Source organism: Dasypus novemcinctus, chromosome 8 (genome assembly GCF_030445035.2).
Source record: "Dasypus novemcinctus isolate mDasNov1 chromosome 8, mDasNov1.1.hap2, whole genome shotgun sequence".
NCBI classification, from domain to species: Eukaryota; Metazoa; Chordata; class Mammalia; order Cingulata; family Dasypodidae; genus Dasypus; species Dasypus novemcinctus.
In genome coordinates this window covers 96,956,343-96,981,164 of record NC_080680.1, presented here as the reverse complement: position 1 = coordinate 96,981,164, position 24,822 = coordinate 96,956,343, and the positions used below count along the sequence as shown (strand labels likewise).

The 24,822-nt window shown below is 49.4% G+C and overlaps 1 protein-coding gene across 2 annotated transcripts; it reads left to right on the top strand.

Moving 5' to 3' along the window:
- The first annotated feature begins 719 nt into the window (after positions 1-719).
- On the top strand, positions 720-21,706 carry PTGS1 (prostaglandin-endoperoxide synthase 1). Of its 2 annotated transcripts, none has more exons than XM_004453897.5 (11): positions 720-830; positions 929-1,021; positions 7,506-7,622; positions 8,037-8,177; positions 8,362-8,505; positions 11,010-11,191; positions 11,302-11,385; positions 12,491-12,737; positions 15,090-15,376; positions 18,673-18,820; positions 20,585-21,706. In XM_004453897.5, the coding sequence occupies exons 1-11, from the start codon at positions 824-826 to the stop codon at positions 20,938-20,940; spliced, it is 1,806 nt and encodes a 601-aa protein (XP_004453954.2). In that variant the 5' UTR covers positions 720-823; the 3' UTR covers positions 20,941-21,706. The 2 variants fall into 2 exon arrangements, with proteins under 2 accessions (XP_004453954.2, XP_004453955.2); XM_004453898.5 differs by having other exon boundaries at positions 732-830; positions 905-1,021.
- Positions 21,707-24,822: the final 3,116 nt, after the last annotated feature.

Below are 24,822 nucleotides of genomic sequence, written 5' to 3'. Positions count from 1 at the left end.
ACATGGAATCTTTGGGGAAAAAAGCCTCCTGACAATTGAGTGCCTTCTATGTGCTAGGTACTGCATCTGGAGTTTTGGGTGCATTATCTCATTGACTTTTACAATAACCCTTCAGGATGGTTTTCATTATTTCCCTTTTGCAGAGGGGAATACTGAGGACTAGAGAAGACAAGTACCTTGTCTGAGGTGACACAGTAAGCAGTGGAGTCTGGATTTGAGTTCATGGAGCCTGTGCTCTTAATTTCTGCCTGTAGAAACTCGTGAAGGGCTCCGTGGCTTCAGAGAAAAGAGTCTAGCCCCTGGAGGAAGTAAGTTCTCCCTGTTGGAGCTGTCTGAAGGAAACCATGTGCAGACCAGACTGCACCGCCCCCTTTTTTAGCCACTTTTCTTGGGGGATGGGCGGGGGGGAGAGGGAGGCCCAGGGAGTGTTGTCCAGACCAGCCACTTCCAGCCTGAAATACTCCCTTCTGCCCCTAAGCCCTGGGAGACCGCAGCATTGTACATCAGTTCTCTGAGCCTCATTTCCATTACTAGATGGACTCAATTCCGGCTCCATCAGGCTTTTAAAAGATCAAGAGCCTCAAGGATTTTGGGTGAATAATCTCCCTAGCATCAATTATACAATAATTAATAAAATGGCTTGGCTGGGACGGTGCAGAGGAAGTGGGCGGCGGCTGAGGTGACAGCTGGAGGGGGGAGTGGGGGTGGAGCCCGGAGATGGGTGGGAAGGGGGCGGGCCAGCCGGGCCAAAGCTCCAGGGCAGTGTTGGAGACGCAGCCAGGAGTCCACAGTCTGCGCCCCGCACCCGTGCCACCCCCGTACCATGAGCGGTGAGCCCGGCCCCCATGCCCCCGCGCACCCAGGAATCTTCCCTTCTTGGCGGAGCCTTGAATGCCAGGCTCAGTCCCCCGTCTTTCTCCCTCTGCAGGGCGGAGTCTCTCGCTCCGGTTCCCGCTGCTCCTGCTGCTGCTGCCGCAGCCGTCCCTGGTCCTGCTCGCGGCCCCCGGGGCGCCCACGCCAGGTAGGCGGCCCCCTCCCTGCCCACGGGGAGTTTCTGGTCCCGCACCTCTGGCTGCGTCCCATTCCCTTTCTCCTCTCCCCTCCAGCGGGTCAATCCTCCCTTTCTGCTGGAGGTGCCTGGGGAGGGGAGCGGGGTCTAACTCTGGAGGAATGGGGGTTCTCTGAAAACTGGGCCTTGGGTGAGTTGCTTCTTTTTCTTTGGGGGGGGGGGGAGAGGAAAGGCCGGCTGGGATTTCGTACTGGCTTGGGGAAGGGGACAGCCCTCCTCCAGCCCCTCACCTGTCCAGGGTCCCCCAGCTGTCAAGCCACCTCCGCTGGGAACACTTCCACTCTTTCCTGTGGGGTCCATCCTTCAGAGGAAGCTGGAGGCACCGGGGAGAAAGGCCTGAGGATGAGTTCCCTTTCTCCACTCCTCTAACTTTCTGTGGACCCATCCTGATTCCCAGCCTAAGTGTAGGCTGGTTTTTGGTGAAGAAACTTCAAGAAAGCTGGGTGGCTTCCTTGAAGTTTAATCCTCACTCATGAGCTCCCCACTGGTCAGATGAGGAAACAGAGGCTCAGATGGGTGCAGTGATGTCCCCAAGCTCACACAGGGTGTGGTAGGGACAGGACTTGAACCAGGGTCTGTCTTACTCCAAGTACTTTGCAAGATCTTTCCTCTGGGAGCTCAGAGTTTGCTCCTGCCCTGCTCAGTGGACCCTGGGCCCCTTCAAGTTTCAGCACCCAGAAGATGATGGGCAAAGTCAGGTCTGTGAAATCCCACCCCTCCCGCAATGCAGGTGAGAGGTTCCAGGTGATGGGATTCATCTCTTCACTCAGGCAGCCCTCCCCCAGGATACTTTTGTGTGTGGGGTGGAGGCAGGTAGTATGGGGGTAGGGAGTGGCGGGGGCTGCCCGACAGCCTCCACCATCACCTATCTGTGTGACCTATCCCTCTCTGGGTCTCCATTTCCCATCTCTAAAATGGGGGTGAGGGAGGATAGGTGGGAAAGGGGGACCTGAGCTTTCTGCTGTGATATTCTAGGGATTTGATGTTCTGGAAGAGAGAGGAAAGATATCCAGGTGAACTGCAAATCAGACTAGGCTTCCTGGAGGAGACGGTTTGAGTGTGTGGCATTTGGGAAAGCCAAAAAGAGGATGGAGAGTGCTCCAGGCAAGGAGTTTGGAAAGAAGAGGGAGAAAACTTAGATGGTCAGCATTGAACAGTTTACAAAACATGGCTATGGGTATCCTCTTCCTTGGTGCTCACAGCAGCTCTGTGAGGGACATGTGTAGACCCATTGCACAGAAGGGTTTAGATGGGTGAGCCCACGTGTCTAAGTTGTGACAAGGGGCTGGGTTGACCAGCCTGTCCCATAACTCCACAAACATTCCCAAGGGCTTGCTTTATGCCAGACTTCCTGGGGGCTGGAGATATGGAGTGGGGAGGAGCTCACAGTCTGATGGTGGAGACAGAAATGCCACTAGACTATCATTCCAGGACATCAAGGCCATGACTGAAGGAAGCACAGAGATCTGTTGAGCTCAGGGCAGGGAGCAATTGCCTCTCAGTGTGAGGAGTTGAGGTCGGCTTCATGGAGGTGGTGACACATGAACTGGATGCTGAAGGAGGTGGGGGCACTATGAGAAGGGCCTTTCTGGTCAGCTCAAAGGCACAAAGGTCTGAAGAACAGGAGGAAGATGGGGGCATATGGAGCAGTAGGACATGAAGCTGGTGGTGGACAACAGGGGCCTTTGTATGCAAGGGTAAGGTGCTTGCACATTGACCTGAGGGTAGTTGAGAGCAGAAGAGTGAGTTTGGGTGGATGGCTTAGAGGGGTGAGATTGGAGGCCTGGAAACCAGTAATGAGGCTGCTGCAGAGGTCAAGGGAAGAGCAGAGGGCAAGACAAATGGGATGCAGGGTCAGAGGGTTTGGGCTGCCTCTGCTTCCAAGTCTGTGAGCGAACTGAGGCCCAAGCCCAAGCTGCCTGAGGATCTGCCCCAGGAAGCCCGGGCCTGGGCTTAGTTAACCCCAGAGGGGCAGCAAAGGTGGATCCCGAGATGAGGGCTGCAGTGTCACAGGAAAGGGCAGGTGGTGGTAGAGTATGTTATTTCTGCCTCTCTTGAGGGGGAAGAGATGGAGTCTCCAGCTTGGAGGGCAAGGCTGTGCCAGGGGATTCTTGATACTTGGGTTCACCCCCTCCAGACTCAGACTTGACCTAGCACCACCCTCTCCCCGCCAGGGGCAGGGCATGACCTGGAGGCACAGACAACCATGCCAGGGAGAGGGAGTGACCCAAGGCCAGTTTATCCTGGCACGTTGCGGGAGGGGGGCCCAGTGTGCCAAGCCCTCCCTGCTGCCTCCCTGCTCCTATCTCCAGCATCAGCTGGGCCTGCAGGCTGGGAGGGCCTTCCTCTCCAGCTGGGCTCTTCCAGCTGCTAGACCCAGCTGTCCAGGCCTGATTGGTGCTGTCTGGCCTCTGGTTTTTGATCACGCTGGGTATAGGGGTTGCGGTCCCAGGCCTACGAGTCAGGGCCATTTTTGTGCTCTTCCACTGCCAGGCTCCTGGAGCTTCTCTAAATATTATTCTTAGGGGATTTTGGTCCAGCCCCTGCAACAGGCCCTCTTACAGCCTGTCGCCTCCACATCCTGGAGGACTTGGTGTTCCCCTGCTATGCCTCAGCCCTAGTCACGCCAGCCCTGAGCTTAGAGCCGGGGCCAGTGAGAAGGGGGCATTACCTTGCCCGAATCCTCAGACAGGGTTGGGGCCAGGCAGCCCTGGACAGGCCTCGTCTGGGTGAATGTGGACCGGTTGCTGGCCTTAGGGTCTCGTTCACCTCACGGAATGTGGGCGTGCTCATCATCCTCACCTCGGGGTTGTCGAGGGCTTCTCAAGAGCAAGTTTACATTCTCTGCTGATGTGGCAGGGGCAGTCATACCGATACAAATAATGGAGAGGAGAGAACAAGTGGGGGGCAGGACGTCAGTGCACGGGGCCTCCTTAGAGCCCATCTGCTTTATCATCCTCACGGGACACACAGGAAAATGGATGCCCGGAGTGGGTAAGGGATTTGCCTAAGAACACACAGCCAATCAGGTAGAGCACTAATACATTTTTTGCAGTTATCTACTTGGTGCCTAGCCCTGTGCTGGGTGCTGGCACTCAAGATGAAATAGACTCAGCGCCTGCATTTCCCTAGTTCTCTTTCCTGGTGGTTTATTTTATAGGATGTCCTCCACTGAACACAGAACTGGTGTGAAAGCATGCAGGATTTAGGTTAGACGGAAGGAAGACCTTCCTGTATGAAGAGTTCACAGGGCTCTCTGGTTGTGGCACAGGATGGTGATCCCTCTGGAGCACTAGCTCTATTCATTCAGGATGTTCAGGTCCACCTTGAAAGAAGGGTGATGGAGCTACCTCATCTGTGGGCCAAGGTGACTCTCCCTCCCCATCCCTTTCCCAGATCCAGGTCTGGGGCACCTCTAGGAGGTGGAGGGTAGGAAGAGAAGGGGTTTCGAATCTTAGCTCTGCAACCTAGAAGCAGTGGGGCATGGGCAAATCTTCTGCCTTGCTTGAGCCTCACGTTCTTCATCTGTGTGATGCAGATTCTAGCCCACCCCTCCTAGTGAGTGCTGGGAAGAGAAATAAATGGTAGGTGTGCAAGGTCACGTGGGCTTGGTCAGCTAAAGCCCTGGCTCCCTGGGCCCAACTGTACAATCCAGCCGTGGTGGAGCTCATCTCAGGGGAAGCGGACCCAGGCTCCTCTCTGACCACCTGGCACCCCTGAGGCCTCAGCGGCAGCTGGCCTCTTGCTGGGGAGAGCTCTTCCTGCCCTGGGGCAGCTAGTGTTTATGGAAAAATGTGAAGGAGGAAGGCGGGAAGGTTGGACAGCCTGTCTGGGAGGGAGGAGCCTCAGCTCAGCATGCATTCTCTGTCTAGCAGGAGAAAGCTGTGGAGCTTTCTGGAGCTTCCATCTCTGCTGCCTGCTGGGACAGAACTCTAGACTTATAGCAGGATGGCTCCAAGCTAGACTTCAGAACAAGCTACTGAAGGCTGGGAAAGATGAGAGAGTCTTTGTGGCCAAGCTGGGCTTGGCCAGTTTTCTCACCTCATTTTATAAATTCAACACGTATTTGTCAACATCTGGCCACCATAAATGGCCACCCCCCTCCTCCCCCGAGCCCCTGGATTTCTCCAGGACCTGGACTGAGATCCAGCTTTGTGCACAGCCATAGTAGGGGGAAGAAAACGATGGGCAGGTGTAGCCCTTTCCCTCAGGAGCTTAGGGTGGAGAAGAGCAGGGTACGCTGGGACCCGGAGCCGGGGGAGGGAGAGTGAGAGGAGCTGGAGTGTGGGATATTTGGGAGAGGCTTCCCGGTGGGGGCAAGGCATTGATTGTTTCAATCGAGAGGGTCAGGTAGGTTTGGAGAAAATTTATTAGGGAGGTACAACAGCTGGGTAAAGGATGAAGACCTTTTGGCTTTGGGATTAAGAGAGGGGACTGTCACAGAATGTTTGAACTAGCAGGACCTTCTGAGACCCCTTCTTGGTGGGGTGGGAAACGAGCCCAGAGAAGGAATGGGCTTCTCTGTGCCCATTGATTGGAGTTAAAGGATTTTGTGTGCTAAGCTGGGAGCCGGGCACTGGGGAGCTAGAAGGGCTCCTGGGCAGGTGAATTAGGGAGGTCAGCAGAGTGTTGAGAGCAGGAGGAAACAAATGAGCAGAACTTGGGCAGGAGTGAGGAATCTTTCCTTTGAGGGACTGGATCCCTGGCAATGGGGGGCATGATCCCTAGGCTCTGTGGCATTTCTGGGCCTGTGTGTGTGTGTGTGGGGAGCCTGGGGTCCTGCCAGGCCCTTTCCCTGAGTCCTGGCTGCCAGGCCTGCCTGTGTCAGCCTGATAAGGCCATTGTGTCCCACTTCTTCCCTTTGACCACTCCCTCTTACACCTCTGTTGGGGCCACACAGATGCCCTTTGTGGGGCTACGGGAAGTCGCCAGAGCTTAAACAAAACTATTTGCATGATTCTTGCTGCGGTGTGTGTGTGTGTGTGTGTGTAGGTGTGGTGCTGGGGGCCCTCTCTGAGGTGGGGGCTAGGAGGTCCCTGACCAGGCTGAACCCAGGCTGCAGAAGGGGGAGGCTGAGACTGGTGTGTGTGGGGGTCAAGCCTTGCCCAAGACCCCACCCGCAGATTGTAGTCCCCTGAGGTGACCTTACATTCATCCCAGGCTCCTGCTCCCTTTTGCTACCCTCTTGTCCCGCAATAATCAGTCATACAAAGAATAATAGTTCCCCGTAATGTTGGCTCTGAGCCCAGGTGAGGAAATACGTGTGTTTGCAGAGGGCGCTTGGCATTTGCTGGGTAAGGCTGGGGAGCGAGCCTCCTGCCAAAAGCCCTGAGTCCTGGGGCTGCAGAAGCCACTGCTCTGTGTCCTTGGCCAAGTTGTCACCTCTGAGCCTCAGTTTCCCTAGCTGACCAGTGTGGAATGAGCTCTAAGGAGTCTCTAAGTTTGATGTTGGGAGAATCACTGAGGCAGTGCAGATTTGAGCAAGGGGGCTGTGGTCAGTGAGACCTGGGTTAGAGGCAAGGAGGGACCTCCTTTTGGGGGTTTCTTTGGGAGGCAGGAGGGCTGATGCCAGAGCTTCCAACCAGTTCTCTCCTCTTCCCTTGGTCCCTGACCCTCTTCAGGAGCCAAGTCTGGGCCTTTCAGTAACTGGGGCTGAGGAAACTGAGACTGTGGGGCTGCCCTACCCCATTCAAACCCTCACTCTAGCCCACAGTTCTGGAAAATGCCTTTTCTTGGACTTGATTGCCAAGCTTGTGGGGGTGGGTGGAAGTGAAGGGTTGGCAGTGGTCTAACATGACTTACTGGGTGACCTCTCTGAGTTTCCTCTTTCCTGGCCTTGGTTTCCCCATTTGCAAAGTGGGTATGGTGATGCTTACTGTCTCCTCCCTTCTGCAAAAGTGGAGGGATGGGTGGAGCCTGCATTTTCCTAGTGTCCAGGTACTCAGGGCTTGGGGGCTGGGCTGGGGGAATATCCTCCCCCCATACTTGTCCCTTTCCTGAACTACACAAACCCTGCCCTTGCTGCTGGGCCCTGACTTAGCAGGAAGTGAATGATCTAGAAGCCTGTGGCTTCAGTGCCTTATCAGCTATTTCCTAGCCTTTGATGTCACAGCCTGGGGTCTGGACTCTTCCCCTGTCCTCCACTGGTGACAGCAGGGAGGGAGGGGGGACTTCCCCTTGGGGGCCTGATGTGGGTGCAGCTGGAGATGCAGAGCAGAGCCTGGGAGCAGCAGTGTTGGGGGTTTTATGTTCATAGCAGTGGGAACAAGGAGGGCCCTTAGGGCTGTACTGAAGTCCAGCGAGCAGCTACTCCGTGATTTAGGACAGAGCTCTGACTTGAATCCATGCCTCTGGCCCCTCATTTCCCCATCAAAGGCAGGATAGGGATCCTGGGGTCACCCGAGAGTAGTCCATGTTTCCCGTTTCTCATCCACAGTGAACCCCTGCTGTTACTACCCTTGCCAGCACCAGGGTATCTGTGTCCGCTACGGCCTTGACCGCTACCAGTGTGACTGCACCCGCACGGGCTATTCCGGCCCCAACTGCACCGTCCGTAAGCCGGGCCTCCAGCCCCTCTCCTTCTCTCCTGGGCCCCTCCTGCTCCCATGGGCTCCTCCTCTCAGACCCCCCATTCCCATCTTTGTCTCTGGCTATGGCCCCATTCTCATTCCTTGCCTGGCTCTGACACTCCAGACTTGGTTCCATCATGAACTCTCACTCCCTGCTTCTGGGCTCTGTAGTGAGTCTTTGTTGCCCAGCCCTGATCTCATTCCCTGGCCCTGTTCTGTCCTCATTTTTGGTCCTGGCTCTTGCATGTTCTCACTCCCAGGACCCTAAACTTACCAATCCCATACCATGTGCATGACCCTGTTCTGCCCTGGCCCTCATCCCTAGTTCCCACCTTCCACTCTGGGTACTTTTGGTCCTGCCAGGAGTGCCCTACTGAGTGGCTCCCCCTGCCCTGCAGCTGACCTATGGACCTGGCTCCGGATTTCCTTGAAACCCAGCCCCTCTTTCCTCCACTTCCTGCTGACACATGGGCGCTGGTTCTGGGAATTTGTAAATGCCACCTTCGTCCGTGATATGCTCATGCGCCTGGTACTCACAGGTAGGTGGGGAGCAGGGTCCCCCTAATCTGAGGAGCATCAGACAAGATGTTGGGTCTGCCAGTTCTTGGAATTTTTGACAGCTGATAAAGGCAGTGGGTGGGGAGACTCTATGATCCCATATAAGATAAGTTCCAACTCAAGGGTGTAGAACCCCCTTGTCACTATTATTTTCACCCTCTGCAGCACGTTCCAACCTTATCCCCAGCCCTCCAACCTACAACTTTGCATATGACTACATCAGCTGGGAATCCTTCTCTAACGTGACCTATTACACTCGTGTTCTGCCTTCTGTGCCTCAAGACTGCCCCACGCCCATGGGAACCAAAGGTAACCGAGATGGGGTGGGTGTGGGGACAGGGCTTGGGGATCAGAAGAGATGAGCAGTTCTCCTTTTGGGGAAATGCAGGCAGAAGAGCAATGATTGGCCCAATTCACAGATGGGTGGGCCAAAGGCAAGATATATGACATATCCAAGACTAGATATATGACATGCCCAGGACTTGATTTATGACATGTCCAGAATGAGAACAGGAAAGGGCAGTGCAGGGTCTTGCCTAAAGTCACTGAGAAAGTCAGTAGCTGAGTCAGATTAGTGCTTTCATATTTTCAGGTTGCCGCTTTGCCTGAACCTTGCCTTCTGAATGGGTGGGTCCTTGTTGGGACGGGGATGACTTGAAAATTGAGAAGTGGGAAAGTAGGAAGAGCTTGCTATTTGTTGGTTGCTAACTCTGGTCCTGTTTTTTCATGTTTTTACTTTATTGTTTTACTAATATAAATGGTTTCACATGCTTCATAAGTGTAGGTTACAAATATATGTGCATCCAGTATCCATGTGGAATCTAAGCCCCACTTGACATAGATGTACAATGGATACAACCAATCCAATGTCCACAGAGAAAATGTGGAATGGGTGTGGGAAGGGTAGCCATGGTGGCTGCTGGGTTTGGGGAATGGGAGGAAGAGATGAGATGTGGAGGCGTTTTCAGGACATGGAGTTGTCCTGGGGGTGCTTCACGGACAATTATGGGACATTGTAGATCCCCCCAGGGCCCACTGGATGGAACGTGGGAGAGTGTGGGCTATGATGTGGACCATTGACTACGGGGTGCAGTGATGTTCAGAGATGTACTTACCGGGTGCAATGGATGTGTCACGATGATGGGAGAGACTGTTGCTGTGGGGGGAGTGGGGGATGGGGGTGGTGGGGTTGATTGGGACCTCATATTTTTTTAATGTAATTTTTAAAAATAAATAAATAATTTTAATTAAAAAAAATATATATATACAGGTGCCCACATCTTCTCATTGGCAGGGGTCTTCCTCCTAAGGCCTTCTTCCTACTCTATCCTTAATTGGCTAATAACCTGGTGGTTTTACTTAGTTCAGAGCCATCAATTCGGCTTCAAGTGCAGAGGATAAGAGAGGCTAATCAATCACAATTGCCATAATTTTAGTTGCTGCCACATGGTGTCACTGTTGAATTCTGGTCTGTGCCAGTCCCATGGGTGTGTGCTTTTGTAGATTCAGAATGTTGCATAGGTATTGATGCCCATACTTAGGCCTCAAGGGTACCACTCTGATGGGTTGTACTTACGTATTAGCTATTTCCAAAGCACGATCATTCCGTCAGGTCTAGTGGAGTTTCTGGACTCTGCCAACACATGTTGGAAATCAGTCCTTACCCACCATCAACCCAAGTGACGTTTCAAGGTTATGGGTACAGACCAACCCTCCAAATTCCCTTTTGGCGTTTCTTTTTTGGAGTGCTTGGTATCCTTTTTTCACCGGTGGAATCCAGTTGGCCATCTTAATCCAAAGAGGTTCTGTTAATCTCGAACCTTCAACATTAGTTCTCACAAAGAGGTATCATGAAAGGATGCCTTTACCAGAACACAAAAAATTCTATTGTTTCTTTCTGTGAAGGTACTAGGTGCTAACTCGTCTGACATTTAATTAAGGAAGGCCTCTTAAGTGTTTATTCCTTAACAGACACCTGCTTCCAGATGATTTCTTGTCTTTACTCCAGACATAGAAATACTGGCATCATTTACAATGGGTCAGAAAACTATAGCCTATATGTCAAATCCAGCCCACCTCCCTGCTTTTCTAAATAAAATTTTACTGGAAGACAGTTATACTCTGACTGTTTTTGTGCTGCAACAGAAAAGTTGATCAGATAAGATAGAGACTGTATGGTCTACAAAGCCTAAAATATTTACTATGGACTCGTACAGAAAAAGTTTGCAGACCCTTGATTTAAAAGACCGTACTCAACAAAACAAAACAAAACAAAAAACAAAAACAAAAAAAAATAAATAAAAGACTCTCCTTCACCAGAACCCTGTCAGGCTTAATTGTCTCATACAATCCTTAAATCCACTTTATAAAATTGATATCATTTACATATTTTACAGATGAGAAGTTTAGGCTCAGAGAGATTAAATGACATCTGTATTCATGCAGCTGGTAAATGGCACAGCCAGGTTTAAACACAGACTACCTTGCCCCAGAGGAAAGTGTAGTGAATCCCATATATCCATCTCCCAGTTTCAATACTTGCCTACAAGTAACCAATCTTAGTTCATCCATTTCCCTCTCACTTAATTTTTATGGAGTATTTTAAAGAAAATTCCAGATTTCTTGTCATTTCACCCATCAATACTTGTAAGTTCTTTTGGTAAGGAAGAAGTCTCAGGGGGTCCCCTGGTGGGAGGGAGGTGGTCTTGGCTTCCTGCTTGGGGGTGGGTTTGGCCTAGTGAGTCCAGTAGGCCCTGGTCCAGGGAGGTCCAGACGGAAGGCAGTACTTACTCTTTCCTGCTTGCCCCACCTAGGGAAGAAGCAGCTGCCAGATGCGCAGCTCCTGGCCCGTCGCTTCCTGCTCAGGAGGAAATTCATACCTGACCCCCAAGGCGCCAACCTCATGTTTGCCTTCTTTGCACAACATTTCACCCACCAGTTCTTCAAAACTTCTGGCAAGATGGGCCCTGGCTTCACCAAGGCCTTGGGTCATGGTGTGAGTATGTAGGAGGAACCCAGGACTTCTTTGGGACCTAACTTGGCACAACAGGCCATCGTTTTGGGGCAGGACTGGGTGATCCAAATGGACCATCTCTCTTTCCTCAGGTAGACCTTGGCCATATTTATGGAGACAATCTGGAACGTCAGTATCAGCTGCGGCTCTTTAAGGATGGGAAACTCAAGTACCAGGTAGCACTGGATCTGGGGGTGGGGGTAATGGGAAAGGCCTCCTAGGATCTTTCCTGGCAAAAGCTCCTGGGTGTCCTGGGTGATCTCCTGAGAGGACCACCTGCAGGAGATGGTGGTATGTGTGCAGGGAGAGAGAGAGTTGGGGACAACAGGAACTCACTGGAAGGTGACAGGCAAGACAAGCAGACGAGGAGCAGACATGGCCTCTCCTGTCCTCTTGGGAGGTGGGTTTTGGGGCTTAATAGGAGATGGGCATTCTTAGGCTCTATCTTTCTATCTCTCCATCTACCTCTATTTATTTCACAATTATTAATTAGGCACTATGTTATGCCTGGCACAGATGACAGAGGAGTGAACATCATAGTTGTGCCCACAAGGAACTTACAGGGCCACAGCCAAACTCTGATGCTAGCTTCATGCAGGCCTTTTGTCTCAACCAGAGCTGTGCAATAGAAATATGATGTGAGCTAACATATGTAATTAAGAGCGTCCTAGTGGCCATGTTAAAAAAGTAAAAAGAAACAGGTGAAATTAGTTTTTAGTAATATATTAATTTTTATAATAATAACAATAACCCAATATATCTAAAATATCATTTCAATATGTAAGCGTATGAAATTCATTGATAAGATATTTCACATTCTTATCCACAGTGACTGAGGATAAGAATGCATCCTGATGAGGGTGGAGACGTCTGTGGGAGCATATTTAAGGAGTTAGAAATTTCTGCCAAGAGCAGAGGGAGGATCGTGAATGTTTGCAAGTTAGGGCATGAACCAGATCTGTGTATGTTTTTAAAGCATTGCTCTGGCTGCAGTGCAGAGATGGCCTGTCATGGGGCAGGAGTGGACGTAGGGTGCCCACTTACAAAGGGTAATTGGGGAGGGACATGAGGGTGGCCTGCGCAAGGGTGGTAGTAGAGGGAATGGAGGAAGGGGGCTGATTTTAAAAGAGATTTAGGAGGTATAACCAAGAAGCCTCGGTTGAGGATGACAGGGCAGCTGCCTGGCCGTGACATGGGAGTTGTAAGTGGGAGTGGAAGGGTGCCAGCTGTGGGCAGGTGTGGGCACCGTGCCCCAGGTTGCCAGGCAGCCCCATCCCTTAGGTGCTGGATGGAGAGGTGTACCCGCCATCTGTGGAAGAGGCGCCCGTGTTGATGCACTACCCGCAGAATGTGCCTCCTCAGAGCCAGATGGCTGTGGGCCAGGAGGTGTTTGGGCTGCTTCCCGGGCTCATGCTCTACGCCACGCTCTGGCTGCGTGAACACAACCGTGTATGTGACCTGCTGAAGGCTGAGCACCCCACCTGGGACGACGAGCAGCTCTTCCAGACGGCACGCCTCATCCTTATAGGTGAGGATCCACACCAGCCCTACCCCGGGAGGTCATGACCTCTACCCTGAGAAATGGGTGGGCTTGGGGACAGGGAGTTGGGATGAGAATCCTGGCTCTGCTGCTTAGTATGAGAATTTAGGCAGGTCCTTTCACTTCCATGAGCCTCACTTTCCAAATCTGTATATCGGGGATAATGGTGGTTGTAAGGATGTGTTGAGGTGATGCATGGGAAGGCAGCTAGCACATAGGAAGCTTTTTGAAAATGGGTGGTCGTGAAATTTGACTCTCCACCCCAAATTTCAGTTTCCTTGTATTGCACCCAGATGCATGCAGTGATGTCCTCAGTGTGTGCAGATCCAATCCCCAGCTTGCCCAACCTTTAGGAATCTGCATGTTTCCTGCCCTGCATGCATCTGCCTTTCTGGAGTTTGGAAATTTCTGAGTGACTCAGGGACAGGATATTTTCGTACCTTCTATGGGGGCGAGTCTGCAGCCTAAAATGTCAGATGGTTTCCTGCCTGGAATTTGGCCCCTGATACCCCTGTCTGGATCATGTTCTTTCTGAGTCACGCCTTTTCCCCATCTCCACACGTCACTGGGTATGGCTAGTTTCAATGATAGGTCCTGATTCACTGGAGCCTGGAAGAGTCAGGCACTGGGGACAGGAATGTCCAGGAGAGGGAAGAGGGGCTGGTTTCAAGTTTCCAGCATTGCAGAGACTTTGCCCAGAGAGGGAAAGTCTGTAGCAGGCAGCTGCCCAGCATACTGAGTGGTAATCAAGACAGGGCACTGTCCATCCAGTTCTTCACCTAGCCCTCCCCAATAGCCTTGTCAGCTAGATAGGATTATCTTTGGTGAAAATTAAGATTCAGAGAAGTTAAGTGAATTCCCCAAGGCCACTCAGCAGAGGGAGACCTGAGCCCAGGTCTGGCTGCCACCAGAAGTCCTGCTACTTTCCACCAGGTCATGAAGGGAGATCTTTCCTGAGTGGGGAGGGGTTTCTTAGTTTGCCAGTTTGCTATGACAAATACCAAGCAATGGATTGGTGCAACCCGTTCAGAGGCAAGAAGTCAAAGCCAAGGTGTTAGTAGGACCAGGCTTTCTCTCTGAAGACTAGCATTCTGGTGCTGGGGCCCTTGGCCTGCATCACTGACTCCTGCCACATGGCGATCTCTCTTTGTGCCTGCCCTTCTGCTTTTTCCACTTCTGGCTTCTCCCTGTGGCCTTCACCAACTTCCGGCTTCTGGTTTCTTCTCTTTATAAGGCCTCCAGTAGTGTGGGTTGAGACCCACACCTTCATTCAGTTGGGCCAAGCCTTAAACAAAAATAACACCTTTGAGAGGTCCTATTGAGAGTGGGTTTACACCCACAGGAAAGTGGATTAAGACTAAGAACGTGTCTAAATTGGGGTACATAATTCAATCTACCACAGGGGGTTGCAAGCTTCGTTCTGAACTTTTGTGATGTGCAAGTTTGTGGAGGGAATTCTCTCCTAACGCTATAGTTCCAGCAGAAATGTATCGATGCCTGTTATGTGCCAGACCATTAGATGCATTCATTGTGAATTACCCACAACTATTACTATGCTACTTTTATGAAAAACATTTTGCAGATCAACAAAGTGAGGTTCAGAGAGATTAAGGAACATGGTAACATGTTAACAGCAGAGCCAGGATTTGGACTCAGGTCTGCTGATCCCCAAACCAGTAGCTCCAGATCAATTTGCAAAATCCAATTTGTCTGATAGCCAATGGACTGAAATATCAGTTTCTTTTAATGTTTAGTTGACCAGTTTTCATTTTGTTATGGATTGTTCAGTTTCCTTCTTCCCCAGCACCTAGCTGTTATAGATGGTCATTGAGAAGGCAGAAGAAGATATCTATTCATAAGAATTCTTTTATATAGAAACGTATAAGAAATATATTTTTTCAAACATATCAGAGGCCAGGTTCTCCTTATGCCCTTGACGGCTGCTTCAGCAGCTCTCAAAGTTGTCTCTCCAAAGCCCCCTCATGCTGCAAGCCCTCAACAAGCAAATCTTCCACTTTCCACATTTGTGGCCTCCCCCACCTTTTAATGGGCTGGTGGAGGGTGAGGTGCCTTCTTTGTCCTTTCTGTTTAGCTGGATCTAGAAATCCTCTTTTTGAAATGTGGGAGTGGCTGGTGCCTCTTGTCTTGGGACTTCAGTCAAAACGGAGACAGTTCCATTTTAACATCCCAGTTCAGAAAGACAAAGCGAAAAGTGGCCAACTAAAATTTAAAATATAATAAGAAAGAAGTGAAAAACAAGCACTTTTCTTCCCCCATGAATTGGCCTGCCTCCCAAGCCACTGTGTTCTGTTGACCCTCTTCCACTCCTCCCCTGTGCAGGGGAGACCATCAAGATTGTAATCGAGGAGTATGTGCAGCAGCTGAGTGGCTACTTCCTGCAGCTCAAGTTTGACCCTGAGCTGCTGTTCAGCGCCCAGTTCCAGTACCGCAACCGCATTGCTATGGAGTTCAACCAGCTCTACCACTGGCATCCACTCATGCCCGACTCCTTCCAGGTGGGCTCCCAAGAGTACAGCTACAAGCAGTTCTTGTTCAACACCTCCATGCTGGTGGACTATGGGGTTGAGGCCCTGGTGGATGCCTTCTCTCGCCAGAGAGCTGGTAAGGTAAGCCTTGGAGGAAGCTTTGATTAAGGCCTGTGGGCTCTGAGCTCCAACAGGTCTGGGTCCAAATCCCAGTGTCCTCTTCTATAAAATGGGGTTGGTGAGCGTTCCTTCACTAATTCTTTTTTTTTTTTTTTTAAGACTTATTTATTTTTTATTTATTTCTCTCCCCTTCTCCCCGCCCCCAGTTGTCTGCTCTCCTGTGTCCATTCACTGTGTGTTCTTCTGTGTCTGCTGGCATTCTTGTCAGTCACACCAGGAATCTGTGTCTCTTTTTGTTGTGTCATCTTGCTGTGGCAGCTCTCCGTGTGTGCAGCACCACTCCTGGGCAGGCTGTGCTTTTTTGACACAGGGCGGCTCTCCTTACGGGGCGCATTCCTTGCGTGGCACACTCCTTGCGTGTGGGGCTCTCCTATACGGGGAACACCCCTGAGTGGCGCAGCACTCCTTGCGTGCATCAGCACTGCGTGTGGGCCAGCTCACCATATGGGTCAGGAGGCCCTAGGTTTGAACCCTGGACCTCCCATGCGGTAGGCGGATGCTCTATCAGTTGAGCCAAATCTGCTTCCCTCCTTCATTAATTCTTTGCTTTGTTTATCCATTCAATAATATGCCAGGAACTGGGGTGATAGTGGTGAACAAGACAGGTATAGTTCTTGGGTCCTTATTCTTTTGGAGCTTGCACCCCTGAAATGGCTAAGAGTCATGCGATGGCTAACATCATTTGTGCACTTGCTATGTGTTAGGCACTGTGCTAAGTGCTTTCCTGATATTATCAGAATTTTAGGAACATGATAAGAATCATAATACTAAAAGCCCGTGGTGCTCTGGGGGCTCAGAGAGGAACTTCTGGCCTAGATTTGAGAGTTATGGGTAAGGAAGTGATGCCCGAACTGAGATCTGAAGGATTAGTAAGCGTTTTCCAGGAAAAGAGATTCTGGGAGAAGGTAGTGTTAGTGGCAGGGGATGATTGTGCTCCAGATAGAGGGGACACCTTGGAGACAATGGCTTATAAGTCAGAGGGCATGATGATTTGAGGAACAGGAGGGCATTCATGTATGTGGAAGTGACTGGAGCATAATAGGTGTTCATTGAATCATAGGTCTCTGTCCTTGGAATTCCTAACTGCTGCCCTGCTTGCAGCTGTGGCACTGTAAGGATTTACGTTTCCTCCTGTCTTTGACTGCAGTTAGCATCTGCTGCCACCTTTGAGCGGCTGCTGGCTAGTTTAGGGTTTCTGTTCATTGTGGGGACACAGAAATGGGCAGACACAATAGTATTTGTGTGATGCTGTGTGACTTCTGGAGCATTTTCAAGGAATGAACAGGATGATGTGTGTGAACAGCTTCAGCATGGTGCTTGGGTCAAGGCAGAAGGGTGACAGAAATGTGTTGCTCTAAGGGTATTGAAAAGAGTGTGAAAAGCAATAAAGCAGAGTTTCCCCTGGTAATTAATCTTCACTGACTGCTGGCATCTTGGGGATTACTATGTAACCGATTCTAATAATAACTGCTTGGCATGCTTTTTGTCATTTACTTTACTACAACCCTATGAGATGGGTGCTCTTACCCCTCTCCATTTTTACATATGAGGAAACTGGGACATAGCTCAGATCACTTGCTCACAGCGTGTAAATGGTGGAGCCAGGATTGAAACCAGCCTCTAATTTGCTCCAACATTCTTGTTTGCATGCAACCATGTTCATCCTCTTTCCCACCCAATTATACATTTTCTGTCTTTTTTTTTTTTTTAAAAGATGTATTTATTTATTTATTTATTTCTCTCCCCCCACTGCCCGAGTTGTCTGTTCTCTGTGTCTATTTGCTGCGTGTTTTTCTTTGTGCGCTTCTGTTGCCTGGATTTTGAGCCCTATTTCCCTCCCCTTCTCAGGCTATTACCCATTTGGAGTAAAATTCTAAGTTTAGTTAAACTAAACTTGTTTAGATGCTATGGTTTTATGGGAACATTTTAGCTCCCTCCCTTCTAGCTAATGATCCTCCCCTTCAAGGCAGTTTGGCAGAAAAAAGGAGAAAGAATAAATGTAGTTGCCTATGTTACTGTGATTGGCTTTATCTGGTCTGAGTGGAGTGACTTGATACTTTGTGTTCCTACCTTCTAGCTCTGAGTTTCTCCTTCTGAGCAGTGGTCCTTTACTAGGGGTTCATTTTTTAATATTAGATGCTCAGTAAATTTTGTTGAATCTTAATACTGTGATATAGAAAATGAAAAGCAATATAAACAGGTTCCTTAGCAGGGTCCTTAAAAGATGATCTCTGGTCTATGACAAAACAAACCAACTTATTTGGAAAGTGACAAACACATGTCATCTCTGCCAGAACATAATCTAAAAAAAAATCTCCAGAAAGTGGATTTCTTATAGGATCCCTCCAATTCTCAAACCCCAAACTAGTATTCCTCCATTCTTCCAGTCCCATCTCTTGCTGGTTTAGACACCCTTCTGCCCTTCCAACTTTCACCTCCAGAGCTAGGGTGCCCTCACCCTCTGCTTGAGCTCTTGGCTGTGACCGTGCAGTTCCTCTACAAAGTCCTAATAGCTGAACCTCATAGTTCTAGAACCTTCCTTAACAGGACTTAGAGGGCTTCCACCTAGATTCAAATGGTCGGGGAAGAAGGTGAGCTGGTGAGCCACTAGAGAAGTTCCCCTGGCCCATGCCATACCTTATTTATTTATTATTTATCCCCCCCCCCAATGTCTGCTCTCTGTGTCCATTTGCTGTGTGTTCTTTGTCCGCTTCTGTTGTTGTCAGTGGCACGGGAATTTGTGTTTTTTTTTGTTGCATCATCTTGTGCGTCAGCTCTCCATGTGTGCGGTGCCATTCCTGGGCAGGCTGAACTTTCTTTCATGCTGGGTGGCTCTCCTTACGGGGTGCACTCCTTGCACGTGGGGCTCCCCTACGCGGGGACACCCCTGCATGGCATGGCACTCCTTGCGTGCATCAGCACTGCATGTGGGCCAACTCACCACGGGTCAAGGAGGCCCAGGGTTTGAACCTCAGACCTCCCATGTGGTAGGCGGATGCCCTATCCACTGGGCCAAGTCCACTTCCCCACTCCATACTTTAAAGATGAGGAAGTTGAGACTCAGAGGGTCCTTGAGTCCATGATGGTGGCAGACCTGAGGCCAGATCCCCAGTAGTGTGGCTCTAAGCCTGGCCCGTGCTCTCTGTACTAGCTCAGGGAAGACTCTTGTCCTGCAGTCCTTTTCCGGGGGCCCTAACACAGGCCCTAGGACAGTCTGGCCTGCCTCTCAGGTGATAGCTATGATTATCTCTTGGCAGATCGGTGGGGGTAGGAACATAAACCAGCACGTCCTGCATGTGGCCACGGAGGTAATCAAGGAGTCTCGAGAGTTGCGGCTGCAGCCCTTCAATGAGTACCGCAAGAGGTTTGCCATGAAGCCCTACACCTCTTTCCAGGAGCTCACAGGTGAGCAGTTGCATCCTGAACACAGTCCCTGCCCTCAGGGACTTACAGTGACGTGAGAGAGACATAGGCCAACAGAATTCAACAACGCGTCCAGACCAACCCTGACTGCGAGAGCGCTGAGGGGTGTGGGGGCACTGTGTGGAGGGGGAGAGGGATGGTAGAGTAAGGAACCCTGCTAAGGGAGAGAAGGTGGCTTGTTAGCTGGGTTTGAAGAATAAATGGAATTTTCTAGGTGGAGAATAGAAGGAAGATGCCCTTTAGGTAAAGAAAAAGCCAGTACAAAGGCACAGGGTCAGAAAGAACCCACCCATTTGGAAGAACAGTAGTGGTAGGGTGGCTGGAGTGGGAGGCTTATGTGGATGATTAATGATGGGAAGTTGGGGCCAAATTGGAAAGAATCTTGGATCCCTTGCTAAAGATTTTTTTAGATTTTATTCTGTCTAATGGTTCCTAAATGTCCACTCATGTATGAGCTGCATAAGGATCACTTGGAAAATTGGTTAAAAAAAACAAATTCCAGATATCTCTTCCAGAGATTATGATTTAGTAGGCCTGGGTGGTGCCCAAGAATCTGTATATTTATATTTTTTATTCAAACTTCCCAGCTGTTGGACAGTCACATTTGGGATTCCTTGTCACAGATAATGGGAATTATTGAAGGGTTTTGAGCAGGGTATGGAATGATCCAAATCTGCAAGACTCCATGGAGGATGGAAACACAAGAAAGCTCCTCATCTGCCTTTCCTTGGTCACTCTCTGTGAACATGTGGGTCTCACAGAATTGGGCAGTTCCTGGGATGAGTGGATGAGTTCCTTATAATCCTGGAACAGCAACCTTTGGATTTGCCAAGGAGTGCTTACTTTTTAATCTCCTATGACAAACAGTCCAGAGTTGCACTAAATCTCTGTGTAAGCCTGGGCAAGTTACATTACATCTCTAAGCTCCAGTAGAATGAAGGGGTTTGGACTGTCATAAGACCTTAAAACCTGCCATTGAAGGAAGTAAGATGGGTAGAATTCTCCTGTTGTAAGATCAGATAGTGAGGGCCTGGAGAAGTGGACAAGATCCTCAAGGTCACATGCTGTTTGGTGGCAGATTCAGGCTCCTTGACTTTTTCTTCAGAAGCACCTTCTCCCCTAGACCCAGCCTTGGAAGAAGATCAATCTATGCTTTACTTCCCGACCCTTTGCCCCAATGTCAGCAGGGCTAGATTTTAGGACATGTGCTCAGTTGTTCAAATTGCTCTTCTGGAGTTCCTTTTTTTTTTTTTTAAAGATTTATTTATTTCTCTCCCCTCCCCTTGTCTGCTCTCTGTGTCCATTCACTGTGTGTTCTTCTGTGTCCACTTGCATTCTTGTCTCTGACACTGGGAATCTGTGTCTCTTTTTGTTGTGTCATCTTGCTGTGGCAGCTCTTGGTGTGTGCGGTGCCACTCCTGGGCAGGCTGCTCTTTTTTGCATGGGGTGGCTCTCATTATGGGGCACACTCCTTGTGTATGGGGCCCCCCTCTGCAGGGGACACCCCTGCATGGCAGGGCACTCCTTGCATGCATCAGAACTGTGCATTGCCAACTCACCACACAGATCAGGAGGCCCTAGGTTTGAACCCTGGACCTCCCTGTGGTAGGTGGAGACTCTATCAGGTGAGCCAAATCCGCTTCCCTGGAGTTCCTTATTCTCTCCAGATAAAGGTGGATGGGGAAGATTCCCTCTCCAAACTGACCTTATTGGCACCATGGCTCTGACCTAGCTTCTCTTTTATAGGAGAGAAGGAGATTGCAGCTGAGCTGGAGGAGTTATATGGAGACATCGATGCCCTGGAGTTCTACCCAGGGCTTCTTCTTGAGAAGTGCCATCCAAACTCCATCTTTGGGGAGAGCATGATAGAAATTGGGGCTCCTTTTTCCCTCAAGGGCCTCCTAGGGAATGCCATCTGTTCTCCAGAGTACTGGAAGCCCAGCACATTTGGTGGCGAGAAGGGCTTCAACATTGTCAAGACTGCCACGCTGAAGAAGCTGGTTTGCCTCAACACCAAAACCTGTCCCTATGTTTCCTTCCGTGTGCCCAACCCCAGCCAGGACCATTGGCCTGGTGTGGAGCGGCCATCCCCAGAACTCTGAGGGGGCAGGGCAGCAGCATTCTAGAGGGTGGAGCTTTGTGCTTCTTATTCCAGAATGCTGAGGCCAGGGTTTATAGTCTTAAATATTGGGTTTCTGGTTAGGCATTGAGAGTGTTGGAGTTGACATTTAGAACTTTGGGTCCCTCACTGATTATCTGGGATACTGTGGTTTGTTTGTCATTCTAGAATGCTGAATTCCTGTTTAATGATCTAGAATGTTAGAAGTCATTCTCATTTGGCATGCCAGAATACTGGGTTCCTAGCTGACAACCTAGAATGTCAGCTTTCTGGTTAATTTGAAAAATAGGCATTCTAGCATGTGGAACTCCTGATGAAATCATCTAGAAAGTTAGGAAGTTCTTATTTTGCAATCTAGAATTCTGGGTGGTTCTCTAGGATGTTGATATTTTGATTGGTGATACAGAATGTCGTGTTCCTGGTTAATGATCCAGAACAACAGCTAATATACCAGATCGGTGCTGATATGAATGTCTAGAATGTTGGTTTGATTAATTTTCCTGTTTGATGAGATATCCATAGAGCAGGAAAATCTAATGTACAACAAGAATGCATTGCCTGAATCTGAGGATGTGAGGAGGTGGGGTGTTCTTGGAATCCCCACTTAGACCCTGGTCTGAGGATGTAGAGAAAATGATTGGATGTTTTCCATGTCATTAATTGGAAACCACTAGAGCTCAATCCCATCCAAATTTTGAATCATGGCAGCTGTTTCTCATGAGGCTAAATAAAGTTCTCTTTCCAAAGTTGCCTGCTATGTATCTCTTTTGGTTCCATCCTCACAAGCAGAGGCAATAATGAAGTGGCCCTTCTCCTAGCCACAAGGTAGGTGTGATAGAGATTACAGCATTAGATTTTCCACTGGGATTCCTGGGGCCTTTCATGGTATAGATATTCCACCACTGCGGCTCCATTTATCCCTGTGGGTCAAGTACTATCTTTTCCACACTGCTTTCTGAAACTACATGATTCCCAAGTTCCAGGAGATGTTGCATTCCATTCCCACCATCTGATTAAAACAACTTCTTCCCTAACAGAGGGTTCAACAGAGATGAAGGCCATATGGGGAGAGCACTTACTGTGTGCCACTTTCACACTGTTAATTCTCATTTATCTTCAGACCAACCATACAAGGTAGGTGGTATAATCCCCATTTTAAAACCAAGGAAATTGAGACCCAGAGTGGTTAAAGTAACATGCCCCACAGTTGCCAAAGCCAGACTGGAACCCAGGTCTGTCTGAGTCTAGAGTTTACGCTCTTTGAAATCCAGTGTTCCCTGGCTTCTTGGTTTGACTCAATGCCTAGCCTGACCTTGCCTGTCTGGCCCAGGGTCAAAGACTGAAGAATGGAATACAACTGTGTAGCCTCCACTTTATATGCATGCTATTCATTTAGTAAAAAAATTAATTTTCCTAAGAGCCTACTACATGCCAATTAATAGTATTGAGTTGGGGATACAGTAGTGTGTGATCAGGACTGACAAGGCTTCTGCCCATATGGACCTCACATTTCTGTATGGCAGAACAGACAGTAAACACGAAAACAATTAAGTAAAATAAATAAAAGGTGAGTGAGACATCCCTTCTAAGCCACTACATTCTGTCTCTTACTTTACTCCGGAGACCTGAGATGGAGCTGCAGCGATTGAAGGACATACATGCCATTTTCCCTCCAGTCCTAACACTGAGACCATTTTCCTAGCCACATGAAGACAGAAGAGAGGACAGAGGGGGTGAAAGCAAGAGTCTAGAGGAAAAGGGAAAGGTGTCCCTTGTGCTCCACACTCATGGGCTTAGAGTTCCTCAGAAAGAATGATGGGCCAGAAACAATAGAGGAAATTGAGGTCCAAGAAAGGGTCACTGGGCTGGACCTCTTGTCCTATAGTCCAAAAGGACCTTGTTTCTTCCTTAGTTAGTTGGGACTGCTCCCACCATTCCCTCTGGGTCTTGTTTATTTATTTATTTATTTATTTAAAGATTAAATTTTTAAAAATTTATTTCTCTCCCCTTCTCCTTCCCACTCCCCCCCCCAGTTGTCTGCTCTCTGTGTCCATTCACTGTGTGTTCTTCTGTGACCGCTTCTATCCTTATCAGTGGCTCTGGGAATCTGTGTTTCTTTTTGTTGCGTCATCTTGCTGTGTCAGCTCTCTGTGTGTGCAGCGCCATTCCTGGCAGGCTGCACGTTCTTTCCCGCTGGGCGGCTCTCCTTACAGGGTGCACTCCTTGCGCATGGGGCTCCCCTACGCGGGAGACACCCCTGTGTGGCGCGGTACTCCTGTGTGCATAAGCACTGCACATGGGCCAGATCCACACAGGTCAAGGAGGCCTGGGGTTTGACCCCTGGACCATCTGGGACCTGTTGATTGCAGAGAATTCTGCCCCGGTTGCTCAGATGTAGGAGAATCCTTTGGGGTGCTGAAAGAGAGAGCTTGTAGTGTCTGTGTCTTGGCCTTACTTGCTCAGTAGCTCTTCTCCTTCTTCTGCTAACACCCCTAATTTGCCTGGGAATCCCTATTCCTCCATCATTAATTTCAGCCTTGGTGGTTCTGTCAGTGTCCCCGTCTTGGCCAAGGAGTGCATCAATCTCAGTCAACTGGATAATCTCTCCTTGTAATTTTTTTTTCTCCTTTTTAAAAAAAATTATCTTTTTTTTTTAAAAAAAGATACATAAATCACACAAAATGTTACATAAAAAAATATGAGGTTCCCATATACCCCATTCCCCACACCCCCCTTTCCTCCCACATTGACAAGTTCTTTCATTAATTTGACTCCAGACTGGAGGTACATGGAGACTGAAGATGACTCGGTGTGATTCCTATAGACAGCTCATCTCTGAAAAGACGGCCCATTAGCCCCTGCTTCAAAGATCCTGGGGCCATCCTAGATTCCTGACCTTCTCAAGACTCTTAGCTTTTCCTTCTATCTTGGGGGCCACTCCATGAATTCTTCATTTGCTTAAATCAGAGTTGGTATCTGTTGCTTGCAACCAAATCCTAATGGTTGCTGGCAGGAGGCTGTGCCCTGAGATGACACAAGCACTATAATGGCTCTGGAGGAAATTTTAATCAGGTAAACACAATCTAAGTATGCTTTAGAAAAAGTGCCCTTGGGTAGGGTGGACAATAGCCTACAGCAGGAAGAGTTGGAGGCCAGCAGAAGAATGTGGGAATGGGAGGTTGGAATAGATTCCAGGAATATTCCTCTATTAAATGCAGGAGCCTAAATTTTGTGGATCTTGCTTTGCTTGGACACCTGTGTAGGAAATTTTTGCAAATGGAAACTTATGTTAAATGTACCAAGCTGACTTCTTTAGAATGAATGATCTTTTTTTTTAAAGATTTATTTTTTTTTATTTCTCCCCCCGCCAGTTGTCTGCTCTCTGTATCCATTTACTGTGTATTCTTTTGTGTCTGCTTGTATTCTCATTAGGAGAATCTGGGACCCGATCCTGGGACCTTCTGGAGTAGGAGAGAGGCAATTACTCTCCTGCACACCTCTGCTTCTTGTTCTGCTCCACCTTCTTATTTTCTCTCCTCTGTGTCTCTGGTTGCATCATCTTGCTGTGCCAGCTCTCCACATCAGCCAGCACTCCTGTGCAGGGCAGCTTTCTTGTGTAGGATGGCATTCCCATGCAGGGCAACACTCCTGCGTGGGGTGACATTCCCTGCATGGGTTGGCACTCTGCATAGGCCAGCTTGCCCTCACCAGGAGACCATGGGCATCAAACCCTGGACTTCCTATATGGTAGACAGGAGTCCAATTGGTTGAGCCACATCTGTTTCCCAAGAGTGAATGATCTTGATGCTCACAATTTGAGTACTCCTGGTGTTTTGATTTGATGGGTGATTCATTTAGGGCTCTT